The 20,540-nt window shown below is 45.8% G+C and overlaps 1 protein-coding gene across 1 annotated transcript in view; it reads left to right on the top strand.

Annotated features, from left to right (window-relative positions):
- GDPD5 (glycerophosphodiester phosphodiesterase domain containing 5) overlaps nucleotides 1-20,540 on the top strand; it is a 124,089-nt gene that overhangs the window by 86,012 nt on the left and 17,537 nt on the right. Inside the window, exons 7-10 of the mRNA XM_019473890.1 lie at nucleotides 3,683-3,828; nucleotides 14,201-14,283; nucleotides 17,630-17,780; nucleotides 19,177-19,395. Of these exons, the coding sequence (XP_019329435.1) occupies nucleotides 3,683-3,828; nucleotides 14,201-14,283; nucleotides 17,630-17,780; nucleotides 19,177-19,395 (599 nt within the window). The remainder of the gene's footprint in view (nucleotides 1-3,682; nucleotides 3,829-14,200; nucleotides 14,284-17,629; nucleotides 17,781-19,176; nucleotides 19,396-20,540) is intronic.

The raw sequence follows: 20,540 nt of genomic DNA on the forward strand, positions 1-20,540 counted from the left end.
TTGGCCTGGGCCCATTGATCCAGCCTGTCCAGGTCCCTCTGCAGAGCCTTCCTACCCTCGAGCAGATCAACACTCCCGCCCAGCTTGGTGTCGTCTGCAAACTTACTGAGGGTGCACTCAATCCCCTCATCCAGATCATCAATAAAGATATTAAACAAGACCGGCCCCAGTACTGAGCCCTGGGGAACACCGCTCGTGACCGGCCGCCAACTGGATGTAACTCCATTCACCATTTCCATCAATCTGCTTTAGAAAACATAAATATGCCCTCCACAGCTAGCATGCAGTGTTCTTCTCTGGATCTTATAAGCACTTCTCCCTTCCCCCATCTCCTTGGCTCTTGTTCACCTGCATTTCTACATGGATCTGGCTTTTGAAAGCCTTCATGGACTTGTTGCTTGTGATGCAGTAGCACCCAGAGGGCTCAGTAGAGATCTGGTCCCCTGATGGGTAGGTGCTTCCTTAAATGCGCGTTGAGACATGGTCAAAGGTCTAAGGGAACAGAGTGGTGAAGGACACGCTGAACCCAGCTCTTTTTGTTGATGGTCCTGTCCACTGAAATAAGCTCTTTTTGCATCTTCCCTGTCCCACCTCATTGCCAGGGGCTCTCGCAAGCCTGAGCTGTTCCTCCAGGTTTTCTTGTGAAATAATTGGATCCTTTTGTGCCCTCAGAAGTGTTTTCTTCAGGGTGCCCATGGATGTTCTCAGACATTTGTGCCAGCTCCAGAAAAATTATTTTAATTGGTATTTAACCCGCAGCAAAATACAAGCCCTGGAAGGATTTGGCAGCACTTGCAAAAGTCTTCCAAGAAGTGGGAGTTAAGAATGAGGAAATGGTGTCTGAAGATGGAAAGATTTTGATATCCAGAGAGACCTTTCAAAGAAAGAATTGCTCTGCCTTAATTTATAAATATGCCAATAAAGCTGTGCCTGGTTCTTCTTAAATATGTCCTAGCATGTAATTAGGCTGCCAGTTGAGGGAGGATTTGTGGTTACGCCTAGAGCAGAGACTGCATGTGCTCCTTTTGAATTCCTCATACTTTTTCTCTCGCAGCTGAGTTCCCTGAAAATGGCTTTTTGTTTGTTTGTTTTTAATAAGCCAGGAAGCTGTTTTCCTTTTCTTTTTCTGCTCCTGAGTTGGGGGGTTTTTGTTTGGTTGGGTTTTTTTAAGGAAAACACATTCATCTCTTCTGTACCATTGTATCTTAAAGTTTCAGGGTCATTTTACTTGTGAAAGATATCTTACCTGTAGGAGTTTACAGACTTTTTGGTACAGATGTGTTTGAATTTCAGGGTCATTTTACTTGTGAAAGGTATCTTACCTGGAGATACAGACTTACCTTACAGACTTTTTGGTACAGATGTGTTTGACATAGCGGTGTTAAAAATGGAAGAGAAGAACTGAAATCTCTGGGAGAACCTACAGTCGCTTGTAATGGGAAAAGAAGATTTCACTCACTAATAATAATCTTTTGGAAATAACTGGTGCAGCTGCAGTCATTGGTGCGACAATCTGTTCTTGTAATTTTTAAGGCATGTGACAATCTTCAGCAACTGGCTTTTTTAGTGAGAAAATTTACACTTTTTTTTTTTTGTTCCCCCTATGTACTTTATCCGAACCCGGAGAATAGAAGTTTCTTGGATAGCTACAGTGTTTTAAAAGGTAGTAGCTTGTTTTCAAAGCTTGCTTCTGAGGTCAGATAGAAAACATTGGACTCAAAGCAGCCCTGGAAGCTTTGAGTGGCAAATGGCAGTGTGAGAAACGTGGTCTTCCAGGAGCGCAAACTAGGCTGGAGTGGTCACTAAGAGCAGGAGGAATGGAGAAGGAAGGCTTGCGTCTAAATGTCGTTGGTGGTGTTGTCATGTTGTAGGAAGTGGGACATTTGTCTGTCCTGCTTGCTTGGCTTGGGTGGTCCCCAGGAGAGCTTCTTCCATGCAGACCATCCAACCTCAAATTGAACAGTATGTGCTTTGCTTGTATTTCACGCGTGTATTTCATTTCGTGATTGTTGTGCGTGGTCTCAGTTCCCACATAGGCACGGCTGGGTGAGGTCTTCAGCTCCATTCTAACGTGGTCTATGACCCATGCTGAGGCATCCTTTCCTTGTGGGTGCAGTCCAATGATAAAAATATTTTGGAAGCCCGTACGTTTCACATGGTGCTTGCCTTTAGTCTGAATCCGAGCTGTTTAATCCCTAAACTGCAGTACCAGGGAGGAAGGGACCAGATTCTTTGCACAGCCTGAGACTTTGCTGACAATTAGGCTGATTTTCAAAGCCTGGGTGGCGTGCCGTGTTCCCGGAGTGAGCAAGAATTGGGTCAGGATAACGTCCTGTGTCCGTCTGGAGGTTTTGATGCTGGTAACGCACAACTCCAGGGCACCATACCTTTATGGTGTAGGACACAGCATGAAGTCACTTAGCAAGATGCTATTCAGTTCCTTGAATACTCTGTGGGTGATTAACGTCTCTTCCAGAGAGGAGGAAAAATAAGCTCGCAAAGTTACCAGTGTTACTTTCTGGCTTGTAGGAACATGTTTGAATGAGGCTATTAAATGCTGGAAGCAAAAAGTAGTTTATTTATGTGTGAAACCAGATCAGTTGTGGTCAGGACCAGAGCTGGGCTGTTTTGTCCTTCCCCTAAAAAAACCCCGCCTTCTCCATATTGCATCCATGGCAAATATTTGTTTTAAAAGGTTTTTTTTGAGGTTCTCCCTCGAGTTCCAAAGCCTTAATGAGTTTGAAAAATAAATAATAATAGTAATAATAAAAGAAGTCTTATGATTTAATATCTGTGGTTTCGAGTGACTCCAAATAGCTCAGGAGTTCAAAGGTGCCTGTTGTTCTTTATAAGGAATACGCGTCTGTTGGAAACAAGGGGTGTTTCTCTTGCGCTGTCAGCACCTTTGAAAGGTTCCCAGATACTTTGGACTTTGTGAGAAAGTCACTGGTAGTCGCAGGCGGGCGGCTGAGGCGCGGCGTGGGAGGCAGGACTGCTCATCTGGCCCCAAGCACTGCAGCCAGCACCCTCTTTGCTGCATTTGCCGGTCCCAATATGCTGCTTGCAGAGACCCCGGGGAGTCCAGCACCGTCACGACCCAAGGATTTATTTAAACATGTCCAACTTAATCAGTAAAACATTATTGCAAATTAACTCAGTTCTGGCTGGCACAAATCCTAATGCAGAAGCAGTTAAAGTGGCGTTATCCTGGCTGAAATGGGTGGTGTTGGTGAACCACCAATGTAAACACAAGTGATGTAAACCCAAGTGATATTAAATGCACCGACATGGTGCCATGACTTATTTGTAGATATGTTTCACTGGTGATCTATTTCTGCTGTCAGGCAGGGCAAAATTTGATGCTGTCCCACCCAAAGGGCTGGAAATCAGCAGTGTTTTGGGCTACATTACTGGGACTTTAAAGCAATTTGCTTAACTTTTTGTTTCCCCAATACAAAATGAAGTGAAAACCTCCCTCAGGACTTGATTAGCTCAAAGAGATTTTTTAAAAATAGAATAGGTTTTTCCCTAAACACAGAGCTCTGCTGTTGTACTAGGGGCAACGGCTGTAGACCAGTCGCTCCTCTGGAGGAAGACGAAGGTGTCTTGACTTTGCTCCTATGGTGTGAGGAGGTCAGGACCAATGTTTTTCACCAGCTCTTTCTCTGTCTTTCCATCTCAGCTTCTCAGATGCTGATGTTCACTGCATACCTCGCAGTTGTAGTTGCACTTTACCTCGTCCCCCTCACCATCTCGTCCCCTTGCATAATGGAGAAGAAGGCTCTGGGACCAAAGCCAGCCATTATAGGTCACCGCGGAGCACCGATGGTGAGTAGTCTCACATTATTAGTATCGTGTTGTCTGACTCTTCTGCCTGTGTAAAGGATGGTACCGGATCTGATGGTCTCCAGGCTGCTCTCCAGAGAAAATATATGACAAATATAACTTTGAGGCACCCCTCCTGGCTAGAATTACTGCGGTGTTAAATCAGTACATGAATCCAGAGTCAAGTCACGCCCCAGATGTTCTAGATGCCTTACAAACAAAAAGGCAATCCTTGCCTTGCTCAGGGTGGTTTGTGCAGTTGCGTTTTTCTGGCTGCTAGTTCTGCTGATTTCTGCTCTTCTACTGCTTGGCCCTTGAGCTGCAGCAGTAGAAGTTTGATATTTTTATTTATTTTTTTAGAGCTTGAGGCTCAGTCTTCGTGTCCTTTGCAGGACCTCACCAGCAGTGGTTAAACTCAGCTCACAGCAAGGTGCCTTGAGTAGGTAGCAATCTGCAAAACCAACCAACCAAACAAGCTGTCCTGACCCTACATGACTGCACAGTACTCTTTCATTGCAGAGCATCGTGAGACTGGGTGAGGTGATGAAACGTTTCTGTCATCTGCCTCTGGGTAGACCTTGAAATCATAATCGTATAGTCCTTTCTTCTCCGAGGTTTCTGGATATGTCCAGGCTGAAGATGGAGCATGTTGGCTTAGGCACAGCCCTGGGCTTGGATAAAGCTGTCCTGTGGTGTTTGGTCGTACCGGTCTGGGTCTCTAGTTTGGGTTCTTCTGTACCTAGGTCTGTTGAATGGTTGCACCTCCATCTCTCTCTGCTGGTTGGTTGACTTCAGACAAGATAGCATACTGCAGTGTAGGCGCTGGCCTTGCGAATGTTTTTTGGTTTTTGTTCTTTGTGGTTTGTTGGTTTTTTTTTTTAATGCATCCAACTAACTTTTTTGCTGACATTCAAAGCAGAAAAAATATCTGTATAGGCTGTCAGAACCTATTTGGCAGGCTGGAGCGTGCTTGAGCTCCTCTGCAAGTTCAAGAGTGTGCACTAGGATTTTGCTAGGTGAGATAAACACCTGTCATGACACAGAAGTATTTTATTTTAGTTCTCTCTATTTTTAATGATTTCTTTCTTTAAGCGATCCCTTGAAATGCCAGCTTAATTTGCATCACTCTTTTAACTATATTGCCTCTGTGGGTGGTGGAATGAAGTTCTGGGCATGATAAATGCTTTTTCCTGTCCCACTGAGTTTGTACCAACCGTGAAGGCCAGAAGCAGCCAAGTGAGAACCTGGGCTCTGCATGCTTTCTGTGTGGCAGGAAATCACAAAACCTGTTAGGAGATTTTCTTCCTGTAGGGTTTCCAGGCCTGTGTGGGCCCCATAACCTTCTAAAGAAACTAAACAGCAGACAAATTCCCCCTGTCTTCCAGATAGTTTACATAAGCCTTATTGGGAGCAAGACTCCCAGCAGAGACTTGGCCCTTTGCTTTGCTTCATGTTCTTCCTTGGAGCCGGCAAACACTCCTTGCAGCATGGAATAAACCTATCTGGGAAGATGTCGCTTGCACGTTAGGGTGCAGAGGGTTGCAAAAGTTGATCAAGAGCAGTGGTGGAGGACCCTCAGTGCTGCGTGTGGAACTGTGGTCCAGGTGTTGTTCAGCAGGGTGCATCCCTCCCCTTCACCATGCCCTGATACACAGAGTTGGTTGTCTGTTAGCAGCAGATGGCCTGCTCTGAAGCCCACAAGAAGCAAGTTCAGAGACCAGCAAGCCTTGTTCCAACCTCCAAGCAAGATCAGAGACCAGCAAGCCTTGTTCCAACCTCCAAGCCATAGTCTGCATGTCCCACGATCAGTTGGCAGTAGGTTTATCCAACTGCTTTGCCTTTGCAGTGTAGTGAGTGTCCTCTGACTGCACCTTTGAATGGCATATCTGAGATGGGATAAGAAAGATGAGGACCAGAGGTGGTCAAAACTTCCTTCTGTACTTCCATCTAGGCCCAGCTTTTCACTATATCAAATGTCACCTTAAGTTTGAAGAGCTCCACCTACAGTGCAAGTCCTCAGGTTGCACTAAGTCATATCTGCTTGGAAACTAGTGATTTTAAAGCCTTGCCAGAAGGCATTTCTGCTAATAGGGTCTTGTTTCACAGGGCTGCTTGCTACGCTTTTGCTGTTGAGCCCAACTGTACGTAGATTTAGTTTGAAGAAATGACCAAGTGGAGCTGGGGAGGAGGAAATAGCCCAGAGTCTGGAGACTGGGCTGTAGGACACAGACATCCTCCCTCGGGCAACATCAAGATCAAAAGTCTGCAGAGCCTGGGAGTTTGGGACCTGGGGTGAAACTAGATCTAGTGGGACTGGAGATGATAAAAAGCGATGCAATATTTGCCTTCAAATCTCCTGAAGCAAGACAAACGTGATTTGCTGTGCAGACAAACATGCTCTCTGCCATCCTTCACCCCTCTGGCAGGACTGGGTCCGTAATATTGCATTTGTATGTCCAGTGCTCTTATACTAGAAAGACACAAATACAACTGAGTGCTGTTCCGATAAAAGCCAGCAAAGGAGATCCATGGGACGGCTGCAGACACTTGTTATCCTGAAATAAAGGATTTGCTGGGGACATGGCGTATGGTATATGGAGCAAAAGGTGGTGAAATGGAGAGTTTCCCAATAAAGCTGTAGATGTGCGCACTTCCTGAGAGATACAGTACCGAGGGATACCGATCCATCAGTGCATGCAGCCTGCTCCTCAAAGAGGGGCAACGATCTTCCTTTGCACGCCGGAGCCTGCTTTCCTCTGTGCATGCACACACCCTGTCTCTCTTCTCTTGTCCCTTTAGGATTTTGAAGAGCAGCATTCATAGCATCTGTGTGAGTGCAACTCAACAGCTGTCCTTGTTCCATGGAGGAAAAAAAGTGGGGAACAGAGGCCATATGGCTCATATAATTTGTCTTGAAACACTGGAGGAGGGAAAAAGTCCTTGCATTTGAAGTAGCAAGAGAAAATCGGAAAACATCCTGGCATCTGTCCCTAGATGAAGTGTGGCTTTTTGCAGTACAGGAGAGCTACTGGTTCCACACTGGCTGACCATTTGTCTGTAGTGGTAGTGCTCCTCCAAGCAACGTCCCTTTGGTATCATCCTGTTCCCCCACGAGCTTTAATTCACTGCTAGAAAGGCTCTTCTGCGTGACTCCTTCTACCTTCCCTTGACTAAATGTCATCCAGTCATGCCCGCTTTTCGCTATGCTAAATGTCCGTTCCCATCAGGGTGCTATCTGAAACCCCTTTCTCTTAGCAGGAGTTTAGTTAATCAATCAGTTTCTTTTCAAAGGCTCTTTTAAAATGAATTATTCAGTTTCCAGATCTGTTTCTGTCCTGGACTCCCATGAGGAGAGCATCAGGGTTGTGGCAGCAGTGTGCTGGGAATTGAGGGCTCCAGCCCTCACTTGATGTCTGTTAGTTTGAAATGGTCTTGTCCTGATGGGTACAGGAATCATCTGACACCTCAAAACATGAGATGGGGTTCTCTGTAAATTTTGAACGTTAGTATGTTAAACTTTGCAGATGGTTTCACGAGCAGGTGTCTGTTGTCTTTGGTCTTCCATCTTTTTTTATTCTTCTTACAGAAATCTAGTTGCATTTTGTCTTCAATGGCAATGGACTCAACTGTCTTCTCCCTGTGTTGGTAAATATGCCACTTATGCTGAGGATAAGCCAAAACAAGGGTAGAAGGTAAAAGCTGGGACAAAATCTGAGATGGAAATGAGGAACTTCATCCAGTGGGACACCAACTTCTACCGCTATTTGCACCTTTAAAGTCTTCTCCCAAATGTCTTTCCTCACATGGTGCTTCAGGTTGAGGCAGGTTGTCTTTGCTTTTGGGATCTGAAGAAGGTGCTGTCCATAATGTTGGATCCTACTTGCTTTTAGGTTGTTAGTCCTAAATATACATTCCCTATAAAAATAGTTAGGCTCGTCATGATGATCTTTGATCTCAAATTGTAGGTAAATCACCCAAAGGATCAATAATAGCAAGGACTTATCTGAGCTAGATATAGCTCAGTTATCTGTCTCCTTGGAAACCTTCATGAAGCCTGGAAACTCACCTCCCATTATTGGGACAAAAAAGGTACTGGTTGGTCTAAAAACAATCAGGCTAAGCCTGTGGAAACCATCCAAGCATGTCGGAGGCAAGAACAGCTCTTGATTTCAGAGCTGGAGGCTACAAATAGCATTGAAATAAACGCTTTTGGCAAACCACCCGTACAGCTGGTTTTCGGCATGTCTTAAGAGCACTGAGGAAGACTGTGCCAAAACCGCTGCCCACGTGCCGCGAAGCATGTGGCGCTCATGCCGTCGAGCTCCTTCCCGCACGGCGGACGATGCCAAACGCAGACACCATGCTGGGAGGAGCATTTTTCGGCGGTGCTGACTCACTGGCTTTGCACAACTCCAGAGTGGAAAAGTACCCATTGCGGGGACAAAATACCTTGGTGGGCAGCCAACGTTTAATTGCGCTTAGGATTTGCCTGTTGGGTTACTGCATGGGAATGTTTTGCCTCGACAGGCAGTGTGTCATGCTGTTTCTGGGAAAATTCCAGCAAATATGGCCTTGCACACGTGGAGGGTTTTTTTGTGTTTTGGGGTTTTTTTGACACCTGAAGGTGAAGCTTCCGATCTATGTTGGCGTTCTCACAGAGATGCTGTTTTGTCATCTTGTGGTGCCAACTACCGATAGAAACGGTAATGAAGACTTCTTGTTGGGATTGTGGCTTATTAGAGAGCTTTCAGCTAATGAAGAACAACTGGTGATTTCTTTCTGTGGCTTTGGGGTTTTTGTTTTCTCGGTGGTTTTGAGGGCCTCCATTTTATCTTGGGTACCAAAACTTTGCCGCCACCTGTTTGGGATGGCTTTGTTTTTTAAAGGCTCTGAAGTGCTTTGGTCTGTACTGCTTGTGCTGCTGAAATCAAGAGGCATTTGGTTTGCTGTACGTCGTATGCACCCCCACCTATTAAAAATATGGCCAGTTAACCTGTCTGCTGGTCTGATCGATAGTAGCAATCACAATTAGCATCTTCTGTCAGACCTGGAGAAAGGCTTGTGTTCACTGAAATAAATCTACGTAAGGTTGGGTAGTCTTTCATTAAATCAAGCTTCAGCTTTTCTTGTGTGCAGTACAACAATAATGAGGTCTCATCTCCAGTATCTAGTTATTAAATCCCCGACGGTTTTTTGCTTATGAGTTATCCTGTTGTCCAAGGCAATACTTTTTTTTTCTCCCTTTGTTTTGCGCTTTTTTCACTTCCTTTCAGTCTAGTCGACCTGTTTCCAGAAATGCTAGACATGGATGCTCTCTAAGATACCTTGAATTCCTGGGGATTAAAGATACGTTTTGGTTTATGTTTTAAACAGTATCCTTATTGCCTCATAGTGACCTGGCATGATGGGACCCTAATGCTGAAATCCAATGTGCTGGCAGATCCCACGCTAAGTCCCACACAGGGAACTTCCAAAGGGCAGGAACTTCCTTTTTACAGGAAGGAAAATACCATTTTTCAGGTATCGCCCTAATCATGCCTTGTGTTTTTAGTCCAATGATTGGCTCACGAGGCGATTGATACTGGAAAGGAGAGAGATAAGGGCGGGAAAATTAAAAAAAAAATAAATTAAAATTATGCTCATGTTTCCCAAAGGATGAGAAAATATCCTTAAAGCTTGTTGGTGAAGCAAAGATCAAATCCTTCAGTGCAGCTCAGCGCACAATGCCAGAGGTGTGCAGTGACTGCAGCTGGTTTGGAACAAATACGGTTCTTCTGTGCAAGCTTCTTCGTTAGCCTCCCCAACATGCAAATGGTGCAGTGATTTTTTTTTTTTTAAGGCCTGGCAAGGTGGCTAATTAGGGGAAAAATACAGCGTAGCGATGTCCAACTGTAGCAAGGCTATGCTGCTCTAACTAGCACGCTTTCATAATCTTCGTTAAGGAAGGTCCAAAGCTCTTGACTCCATTTGAAAGCATTTGCAATTGACTTCTAAGCACAAAAAGAGTCAAAATGAGTTCATTCGTGGGTAATTTTCTAGAAATTACTTGCTGTGTCTCTGTAGTAGGAAGAAATGAATAGTAGCCTGATTTTTGCGAGGGATGAGCCTATCAAACCAAGTGCGAAGAGAAGGAACGGCTTCTAGAGACCCTGCACGGGGTCTGTCTGTGGCTTTCAGTGGATGTTGGCATGGTTTATGTAGGACAGAGGTTTTGGAATGAAATAATTGCTTTGTGCCCCAGGGCTTCCTTCACTTCAGCACCGGTTTCTTAAGAAATTGGTTGTGTCCAGTTGCACTGGATCACTGCAAACCTGGATTTGGGTTTTAGACATAACGTGCCTGAATGTATTATATCAAGGAAGAAAACCCATCAAAGAAACTGGAGGGAGGCAGAGAGAAATACAAGCAGAAAGATTATGCATTTATTTAGTTCTTGCAGTTTTGCTGTAAAACCTTTAAAAAAAAAAAAAAATCAGCACTAATTTCTGTACCAGCAGCTGTCCTGCTTGGATGCATCTGTGCCCCAAACGTGCTGAATTTGGGGCTTCAGCTCCCTCTTTCTTGGAGGGAGACAGAGACAGGCTGGGATGATGGAAATATCTGTTACTCAGATTCTCTCTTTTCACAAAACCCTCACATTGTAAGGGATATGAACTCCTGGTACAGAGAGATCCTGCCTCCAAAGAGGTGCCAGGGGAACCTCCAGGAACAGGCAGCATCTGCTTTTAGGGGACAGGGTTAAATTTGCTTTCCTGGCTTTCTGGTTGACCTTTACTGGTTTATGTCATTGGTGTGAGTGGCTTGTTCAGTCCCCTCAAGGCTAGGATCTAGCGAGAGGTTTAGAAACCGGGGAGGACAGCTTTCTGCATCGATGATGGACTCATTTGGAGATGCAATTATTTATATCGGGGTGACTGGCTCTGGCCAGGTTAGGAGCTTACCCACCACAAGCTTGCAAGGAGATGACGTCTTTGCCTGGAAGGCTTGTAATCTACTTTTCAAAAGCTTCTGACATACACGGAATTGGGCTGTCAAGTAATAGCATTGTGGTGTTATAGAGGCTAGCCAGCACGTGCCATCGTGGGGCACGGTGTTACGGAGAGCACTTCTGCTTGACGTCCGTGCTGTTTGCTGATTCAGAGCAGCCGGAGATGGTCATCCATCTGTGATGCTCTTCAAGAGGATGCTCTTCACTTCCAGTGGTGTTGTGATGAAGATGACGTTACAGCTCCTAAGTGTGTATTTGGATGGTCGGACCTTAAGTGACAGCCTGTCCTTAGAACAGTTTTAAAATGCTGGTTCCTCTGCACAGCTGCAGTTTTCAACACAGATCTGGCCAGAGTTTTGTAAGTTTATTTAACTAGTGTTTGGGATCAAGTTCCTGGGAAAGGAATGGATGTGCCTTGTATCTGAGCAGCCACATGCAGCCCTGGTGGAGTCCAGTTAAGTTTTGCCCTTTTTGAAGGGTGAAGTGTGGTCTGTAGGGGCTAGAGATGAGGCAGGAGTGAGATATTCCACTCCTGGGGCTGAGGTCGTCTCTCCATGGGGTTAAGCTCAGTGGCATCTGTCTGAGTGCTGAGGATGGGACAGTAACAGTGCGCTGAGTTTTAAAACTCAAAGAAAATCTCAGTTTTTAGCTCACTGCAACCCATACGGGGGTTTAGCACTGCCCCCAGGATGCACGAACATCACTACTATCTTTACATGGCTAAATTTGTCCAGTCTGGCAAAACAGAAATCCCATCCCCAAAAGGCTGTTTTCCTATTCGGCTTTCATCTATCACCTCTGCGTGCAGTCTCAGCTCTGTCTAAATTTACTTTTCCCCAGTCCAGTCTTGCGTATTGACTTACTACCTCAGATTTGTTTGGCTCTGCGTTTGCTTCGAGTGCCTCCAGCAGTGGAGGCTGGGGTTCCCCTGTCATTTAGGTTAAAGCTTCCTCTGCATCTCAAACCAGCTGCATCTCAGGAGGGCTGGTGTCCAAGCAAGGCTTGACCCTGGCCCTGCAGAGACTGAAATACACTGGAAAGAGGCAAGAAGTGGTTTTAATCTTGTTATCAAACAGCAGAGCCTGTGCCCTCTCTGGGTTGGATTCTGCTGTGCCAGAGTCTGGTGTATAGGTAAGATATGAGAAGACCTTGGTCATGCTGGTCCACCTCTACAGAGGTGGAATACTGTTGTAGCCACGCTTGTTTGCCTTCGTTAGCCCTGATTCGTGCAATATGAGCTCTTCATTGTGTAGGTGGGTAACAGCAGTGTCGTCCTACCCTTGCCGAAGGGTTTTACGTTGAATGTTTAGTGGAGGTAGTCCAACCTGCCCTTTCCAGTCTCCCTTAGCCTGAGAGATGTTTCACAACTCAACACACTTTGCTTTTCTATTCCTTGTATGTCCGCATCCCTGGCGAGACTGCTTACAGGGGCCTGGGTTCAGTTGCTGCTTGATGTGGTGTCACATCTTGAGCTGGGACTTGCGTTGCATCCACCCAGCAACCCTTCCTGACTTAGGCTGGTGGTCTTGCATCGCCCTTTGGTGTCCCTAGTTCAGCTGTCTCTAGTTTGAACACTACACACTTTATTTCCTTGTGATTGCTGCAGTCCCTGAAAGCAAATATTGAGCATTGCCCTGTAGAGAGAGGATCACCTTGCGTTGTTATCCTGAAGAAACCTGAGCTACTTGCGGGGCGGAAACCTGAGATGCTGAAAGCAACCCAAGGAGATGGAGCAGGTCTGCCTGGATGGGTTCTTTAGATCTTTATGTGGCTGCTGCTCCCTGCTGACAGTTCTGGGCATCGTGAATATATTGCAAAAAGCTCTTTCAGCCCGACCTTGCGCGACCCAGCGCTGGGCCGTGCAAGGGGGTGTGATGGGAGCGTTGCCTCTGTCTTCTCCTAGGCAAGCCAGGCTTTGACTGGGAGCTTTTTTAGGAAGATAACGTGCCTCTGTGTTGCCTTTGAACAAAAAGAAAAATGAGCTAGTATTGATGCGTGGCTTGAGCCAGAGGAATTCAGTAGAGAGATACCAGAGCTATGTGAAGGTCGTTGCTGGCGTTTGGTCTGATTATTTTACCCCAAAGCTTTGCTGACCTGAGCATGTAAGGTCATCAGCTAGTAAGAAAACAAACGATTCTCAGAGACACCTTAACCTCTTGAGCAGTTTTTTGTATTTATTGTGCATGTTGCTTGCATGGTGCATTTAGGCCTTTGTTCTTAATTATTCCTCTTTCCAAACCCTGAGTAATTCTTGAAAATCGTGGGTTGTGAATGCTCATTGTGTCTTGATGGAAACTTTACTGATCCTGGTGGTGGCAGAGATGAGTGGAAAAACAGGATGTTACAGGTGCTCTAAACCTGAAAGCAAAACTGGAAAAAAGAAAATGATTTTTAAAAATAGTTTTATTTTGATGTACTCGTGTTTCAGTGCAGAAAGCCTGCCAGTTTTTCTCTCCATAGTTGTCTATTTTTTTATTTTTTTTTCCTGGTCTGCCTGTTGTTGGTTTATGGACATTTTGGGGCTAGCTCTACTGTACTGGTTTTGTAAAAAAACAAAGTATTTGTCTTCACACTGTATTGTTTTTAAACAAGCCCAAATGCTGTTACCATCTGCTCCATTCAACAGGAAGGAATTTGAAATAAAATTTGAGTTCTTATCTGTGATAGCCATAAGGATAAATTTTCTAGGCTTAAGGCTATTTTTTTTTAATTGTTGTTAAAACTAACTAGAACATTTGTTATTAGAGAAATCATCTGATTTTTAGACTGAGTAACAGGTGACTATTGAATGAGTAGATGTGGAAATAAAATGTGTGCTACAGAACCTGTGGTCTAGTTGTTCTCCATGGATAATATCCTTGTTTATGGACTTTCTTCTTTCTATAATGGCATCGTAATCACTGTTTGCATAGAAAAGTAGGAGAATGAAGAACTGCTAAGGTGTTTTAGATCGCTCTAGATGTAACCTGTGGATAGAGAATTGGCATCCCATTAACAATCACTTTCTGGGATCTCCAGCAAGCCACTGTTTGGGGCACCACGCTGGTGAGCAAATCTGTCATACACTAATTTTGCACCAGGCCTCGAGCTAGCCGGGTTTCTGGTACTGCAGGTCACGATAACTCTGCATTGAACTCTGTCCTGTGTGTGAAAGACCATCAGTGGAGTCAAATGTATTGGTCATCTTCAGACGTCAGTAAGGTGGAATTCTGCTTGGGGGATGCTGGTACTCCAGCGTAACTGGCCACTACGCAATCTGCAAAACAAGATTGTTTCGGCTCCCTAATATCTCTAAACCTTCCTCCCAGCATCCTCGCTGACACCGCTTCGTAAACTTTTCCACTTACTACTAATCCCTCATTTCTCTTTTTTTTTTTCCCCCCATAGTTGGCACCAGAAAACACTCTGATGTCCTTCCAGAAGGCAGTGGAGCAGAAGATGTATGGAGTCCAAGCTGATGTCGTACTGAGGTAAGCCAGAGCGCTGGTTGGTCTGAGACTCTCTGTGGATGGCCCAAACTATGCTGGTGGGTCTTTCCTATCTGGTGCGTGTCCGGTTGTTACCGCTTTTTCCCATTGAAAAGGGCTCTCACGGTGAACGTATCCGATAACTCCTTGCTGTCTCCATTTGCAGTGCACAGATGCTGCTAATTGTTTCACTGAGATGATGATTAAAGGTGAAGTTGTCCAGGTGGGGGAACCTGGGTACCTTTGTCATGAAACTAATCTTCATTTGCAGGAAGACGGTAGTTTATCCTAGAGCTTGCTTTATTGCAGTGAAACACAGCACCTGGTTTCTAGCCTGGCTTGAAGTCAGCTGCCCTTGGGAAGAGACAGAACTGCTTAAATGTGACTTTTGCTGGGATGCCCGAGGTGCAGAGAGAGCGGAGGGATCCCAGACTGGCTTCGCTGCACTGCAAGTCTTCAGGAGGGTTTTTACCAGCCTTGCAAAACTGTCACAAGAATTTAGCAGCCCAGGAGCAAGCCCTTTCTCCTCCTCCCCTCCCTCGCGTGTCACTAATGCTGGGGGAAGGAGGAACCCGGTGATACTGTTGACTGTCAGAAAGTCATTCCTTGCAGGCAAATGTTGAGCTGAATTGACAAGGCCAATTTAGAGAGGATTTAGAGAGGGTTATTTCAAGAACCGTGCTTTGTTCCAGGAATCTGATAATTCTTTGATATTCTTGTTCCTTTTCTGAATTGTGTTTTTTGCATATGTTACATAGATGTGCAAGAGGGCAGAAGTGGCATGAAGGGAACAGTAATGCCTTATCTTGGTGATCCCTCAGTTTGTCTCCGTTCCAGTTATAAATACAAAAAAGACTCAAAGCTGATATTTTCTTTTTCCCTGACCGCTTTGGAGGCTGGTATTGATGGGAAGATATTTTTGCCTGGTGGAAGATGGGCTTCTGAAGTTTGTTAGGGTGCTTTTTTGTTCTTTGTATAATTGTTTGAGAGCAAATGATATAAAAACTAAAGGAATTTCTTCCACCTAGGGAGTGGAAGGTCATCGTAGAAGGATGAAAGATGAATTGGGATGTTTGCAATACAATTCTTCTTTCAAAAATCCGTTCATTAGCTGTTGTGAAGGGACAACTACTTGACTGTCCACACTCACAAATGAGCACTCAGCTCATGCGGTGGCTGAATTGGTGGCTTCCATTAGCACTGGCGGAGGGGAAAGGTGGACTCCAAGAGCTTTTCATGTTGCCACTCACCAGCCATCCCAGAGGAGCACTCCAAGCATCCATAGCTTAAACAATGCCCTTGATGGCCCAATTATCTGAGGCCCTCTCTACGAGACCCAAGTGTCTTTATAAAAAGAGGAGTCCATTGACCTTCAGACCAAAAAGTTGAGCTATCAATACAGCTGGCAGCAACTTTGGGAAAGGTTTGTGGCACAACACGCATTGCTGTCCTTATCCCTTTGAAAAAATGCTCTTTGTGCCTGTGGCTTGATGGGGCCACTCCACCTGGGATGGGTCCATCCCTCCTGGGATGTCTCCATGTTCCTCTAGGCACATATCAGCCATGGGTGGGCTGCTTGGACATACACTCAGACCTATCACATCCTGGCCCCCTACCCCTTACACACCCCAAACTGGGTGGCCCTGCTTATAAAGCCAGCGCTGGTTATAAAGCCAACTTTGCTTCAAGCAGCAGGAGCGTAGTTTCACTGCGTGCTCCTCTCTCATTTTCTACCTCCTCCCACATCTCTTCTTCTAAAGCTCTGCTTTCTGTCTCTGAATTATTTTTTCAAACCTGTGCCTGCTAATACATTGTGGTTCGCCTTGGGTAGTGCCGAGTGACTCCGTAAGGGGAAGGGTTAGACAGGAGGGAGCGAATGTTAAGTGCCCCGTAGGATTTCCGCGCTGTGGTTAAGGCTTAGCAGTATCTAATGATGCTCTGCTATGAGATGTTAAGACTTGAACTCCTATCTCCCTTAAACACTCCACGCTCTTAATTCTGCAGTTGCTTAGCATCTTTTCTTTTTTTTTTTTTTTTTTTTTTTTTTTTTTTTTTTTTTTTTTTTTTTTTTTTTTTTTTTTTTTTTTTTTTTTGTTTAACTGTATTCTGTATTTATTATAAACCCTTCTGATTGCAGCAACATGGTGTGCTGCTGAGCATGGTATTGCTGTGTCAGCGTGTTGCTTTGGGTTGGGGGAGGGAGTAGTTGGCACAGTGCACGCTAGAAATAGCAAATAAAGATGCCAGTGACCTTTGTGATAAGGGACTTCTGCAGGCAGTGGTAAAGCTGAGGCAGTGTTTGCTCCTCATCTAAAATTGTTTTTCGTTTTCCCTCTAGCTCTGGGGATGGGTGCTCTGGGTTGTCTCCTAATTCAAATGGTGTTTGTATTTTAACTCCATCTCCTTTCCAGACTTTATGTGAGTCTCCTATTATGAAGATGGGCTCCTTGATTTGGAAAATGTCATTATAACCAGGCTGGCTGTGCTGGGTTTATCTTGATTTCTGAGTGCAGACAACTGTCCCCCTGCCCTTGATAGAAACCATCACTGCCCTGTGTGGTGTTACCACTGATCCAGTCACAGAAAGTTGGGCTGGAAGAAAGTTTAAAGAGCTTTTTAGGTTTCCCAGAACAGTAGTTCCCAGTTGTGTAATATCTAGGTGGCTTAAAAACCACAGGGCACGCATTTGGCTATTTAGTTTCATCTGAGAGGCGGGTTTTCTTTAAGGTGCATGAACTTAACAACTCATGTGAGCATAGCTGCTTCCTGAAACCAGTTTTCAATTGGAAAAGGCAATTTCAGAGCAATTCTGGTAGCTTGGAGCCCTTGCATCTTGCTGAAAGCCTGTGAACATTAAGTACCCATATAGTCTGAGAGCCTTTGGAAATCTTATCATCTACTATTAACAATTTGAGAATAGTTTGTGTGTGTGTCTGTGCATACAGAGTATGGAAAACCTCTGGCAGTATTGGGAGCTACAGACATTGCAGAAAGCTTTGGTTAGCGTGAGGATTCAGGGTGGGTGTTCTTGTCCAAGCTACCCGAGTTTGGCACTCTAGAAATTCTTGAGGGGGTAGTGGAGCGGTGAGGAGGGAGGGATGGATAGGGTTATGTCGGCATTTGAATGACTGCAAACATCGAGCAGGTATCTAAGAGACTTTTTCCTCTGGGTGCATCTCATTTCAGCTGGTCTTGGGGATGCTGGGCATGCGCTAAGCTGGTCGAGATCTTCACAATGATTTTGATGTGAAGCTGTGAGAGAGGCTGGAGTGGGAACAGGCATTTCTCTAGTACTGTGTACATGGTTGTGCACCTCCACCTGTAATGGGGCCTCTGACTGTCTTTGCAGCTATGATGGAGTACCGTTTCTGATGCATGACAAGACACTCAGGAGAACAACAAACGTGGAGGAATTGTTTCCAGAACGGGCCTACGAGCACTCCTCTATGTTCAACTGGACCGACCTCGAAAAGCTCAATGCTGGAGAGTGGTTCCTACAGGTGCATACGGCCATGGAGAGGGTGTCCTGTAGCCATGGCCATGGGATGAAAGCTCATGCCTAAAACCTCTTTGAGGTGGAGAGGTGTAGATCCATCTCCTTGGTCGAGTGGTCTGAAGTGCAGCTGGACCAAGAGTCCATGAACCACATTTAGTTCTGTCCTCTACTAAACTTAGACTTGATCTAAAAGACGCGTTGTCTTTCTGTGCCGCTTCCACCACCTGGAAGAAGGGGCCTTAATGCCTGGTTGGCACCAGAAAGAACTTCAAGACCCCCAGGAGGCGGAATGTGATTATAAAGAGAACAGAAAACACAGCATGTTATATGCTGTTCCTTTTTCTTTAATTTACTTTTGGAGACAATTGTCTTTACAAAGAAAAAGCAAGAAATTCAGCCTTTGAAGTCCAGGGCGGGAAGAATTGCTGTGGGATGGGCTTGACCCATCCGTCAGCATGCAGCCAGGCTGCAGGTGGGATTTCTTTTTGCCAAGCTGCTCTCTGGCCAGCAGCCGTAACCTTCTCGGAGAGCATTAGCTGTGGTCTGGAAGGAGGGCTGCAGCACCCTGGCACACTCATGCAAGCTTGAACGTGGCTTGCCGAGGCATCGCTGCAGTGATGCAAGCTCAAATACCACTTTCACGTGCCTCCTTGGAGGCCTCTGGGTGCTTGGTTGGTGGAAGCCTGAAACCACTGTAGCTTCACTGCCATTCTGATCTGAGCTGGTCTGGAGGTGTGATGGGGAGGTCTATGTATTACAGCTGCGTGTGCTGCTGCACAGAAACTTGGTTGGCCTGCAGATGTGGGAGTGGGAGTGGGAATGCAGGGAAAACTGCTGCTTGGCAGATGAAGAGGGCCAAGACAGCAGCTGGAAGGCTGCTTTTTGGGATGTACTTTGAAGCAGAGTCATTCCTGAACGTCCTTAAGTCAGGAGCCCATCTCTTCCAACAGCCCATAGCTCCTGTCTGATCACTCTTAGTTATATAATAGCTGGTCCTTTTTATTTTTGGATTCTGAAGAATCCTTGGTGATCACGTACATAGTGTAAGAAAGTACATTTTTAGCTTACTACCTAGGAAAATCACATTACTACCTTATAGCTCTGCTGTTGCCCTGAAAATGGGGCACACCTTGCTTTTAGTGACCTCCCCTTGGGTAAGGAAACTGAGGCACAGAGCTTCAGCAAGCTGCAAGTTGGTCATCATGACCTGCCCAGCACACCTTGCTTTTAGTGACCTCCCCTTAGGTAAGGAAACTGAGGCACGGAGCTTCAGCAAGCTGCAAGTTGGTCATCAAGCGTAGCTGTCAGCTGTTGCCAAGGTGGGATAGAAAAGGGTCTTCACCTGTATTGGAGGAATCCGGGCTTTGTGGCACTAATGCCGGGATGTGCTTTGCTTTCAGAATGACCCTTTCTGGACGGCCGGGTCTCTTTCAAGGTCTGACTACTTGGAAGCTGCCAACCAGTCAGTCTGCAAGCTGGCAGATATGCTAGAGGTGATCAAGGACAACACATCGCTCATCCTGAACTTCCAGGACCTGCCACCAGCTCATCCTTACTACAGCACTTACATCAACATCACTCTGGAAACCATCCTGGCATCGGGAATTCAGCAACAGGCTGTGAGTTCTGTGGGGTTGGTGATGTTTCCAAAATTGCCTTCCTTACGGGTTCCCCAAACCCTTGAGTGTCTCATTTGATCCATTTGAACACCTGATTTGAAATGCCACTTCATGCCAAGAAGTCATGCTGGGGAGGACTGTGCCTCCAGGCTGGTGGTCCCAGAGGCTTGATAGCGTCTTGGCCTGTACTCATAGTAGTATGGCTAGTAGATGGAGGAAAGTGATTTTTCCCCTTACTCAGCAATGATGTATTCAGTGTGGGGCTCACCAGTACAAGACAGATGTTGATAAACTGGGGCAAGTCCTGCAGAGGCCACAAAACTGGTCAGGGGGCTGAACATATGAGGAGGGGCTAGGGGAACTGAGTCTCTTCATCCTGGAAAAGGAGAGACTTTGGAGAGCTGCTGTTAGGTCTCCCCAGTACCGGCAAGGAGGTTGTTGAGAAGTTGGACCAAAGCTCTTCACTGAGCAGCGTGTCAGGAGGATGGGAGACAGCAGTCATAAATTGAAACAGGAGAGGTTCCTGCTGGATATAAGGAAACTAGTTTTCCCTGTGAGGGCAGGCAAGTGTTGAGATGGGCCCAGAAAGACTGAGGGATCTCCATCCTTGGAGCTTTTGAAGACCCGACTAGACAAAGCCCTGAGCAACCTGGTCTGAAATCAGTGCTGGCCCTGGTTTGTGTTGGAGTAGAGATCTCCTGAGGTCTCTTCCCACCAAGCGATTCGATAAGAGCCTTGGACACAAGGGAAGACGCTGAGACCTGGAGGCCAGTTGCGAGCAGCAGGGAGCCCTTCCTCTCCTTCTGACTCCTTGGTTTTAAATAATTGTTGTGGGTTGACCCTGGCTGGACGCCGGGTGCCCACCAAAGCCGCTCTATCACTCCCCTCCTCAACTGGACAGGGGAGAGAAAATACAATGAAAAGCTCGTGGGTCAAGATAAGGACAGGGAGAGATCACTCACCAATTACCATCACGGGCAAAACAGGCTTGACTTGGGGAAATTAGTTTAATTTATTACCAGTCAAATCAGAGTAGGATAATGAGAAATAAAACCAAAATTAAAAACACCTTCCCCCCACCCCTCCCTTCTTTCCCGGGCTCAACTTCACTCCCCATTTTCTCTACGTTCTTCCCCCCTGGGCGG

This window comes from Aptenodytes forsteri, unplaced genomic scaffold (genome assembly GCF_000699145.1).
Source record: "Aptenodytes forsteri isolate BGI_AS27 unplaced genomic scaffold, ASM69914v1 Scaffold231, whole genome shotgun sequence".
Classification (NCBI taxonomy): domain Eukaryota; kingdom Metazoa; phylum Chordata; class Aves; order Sphenisciformes; family Spheniscidae; genus Aptenodytes; species Aptenodytes forsteri.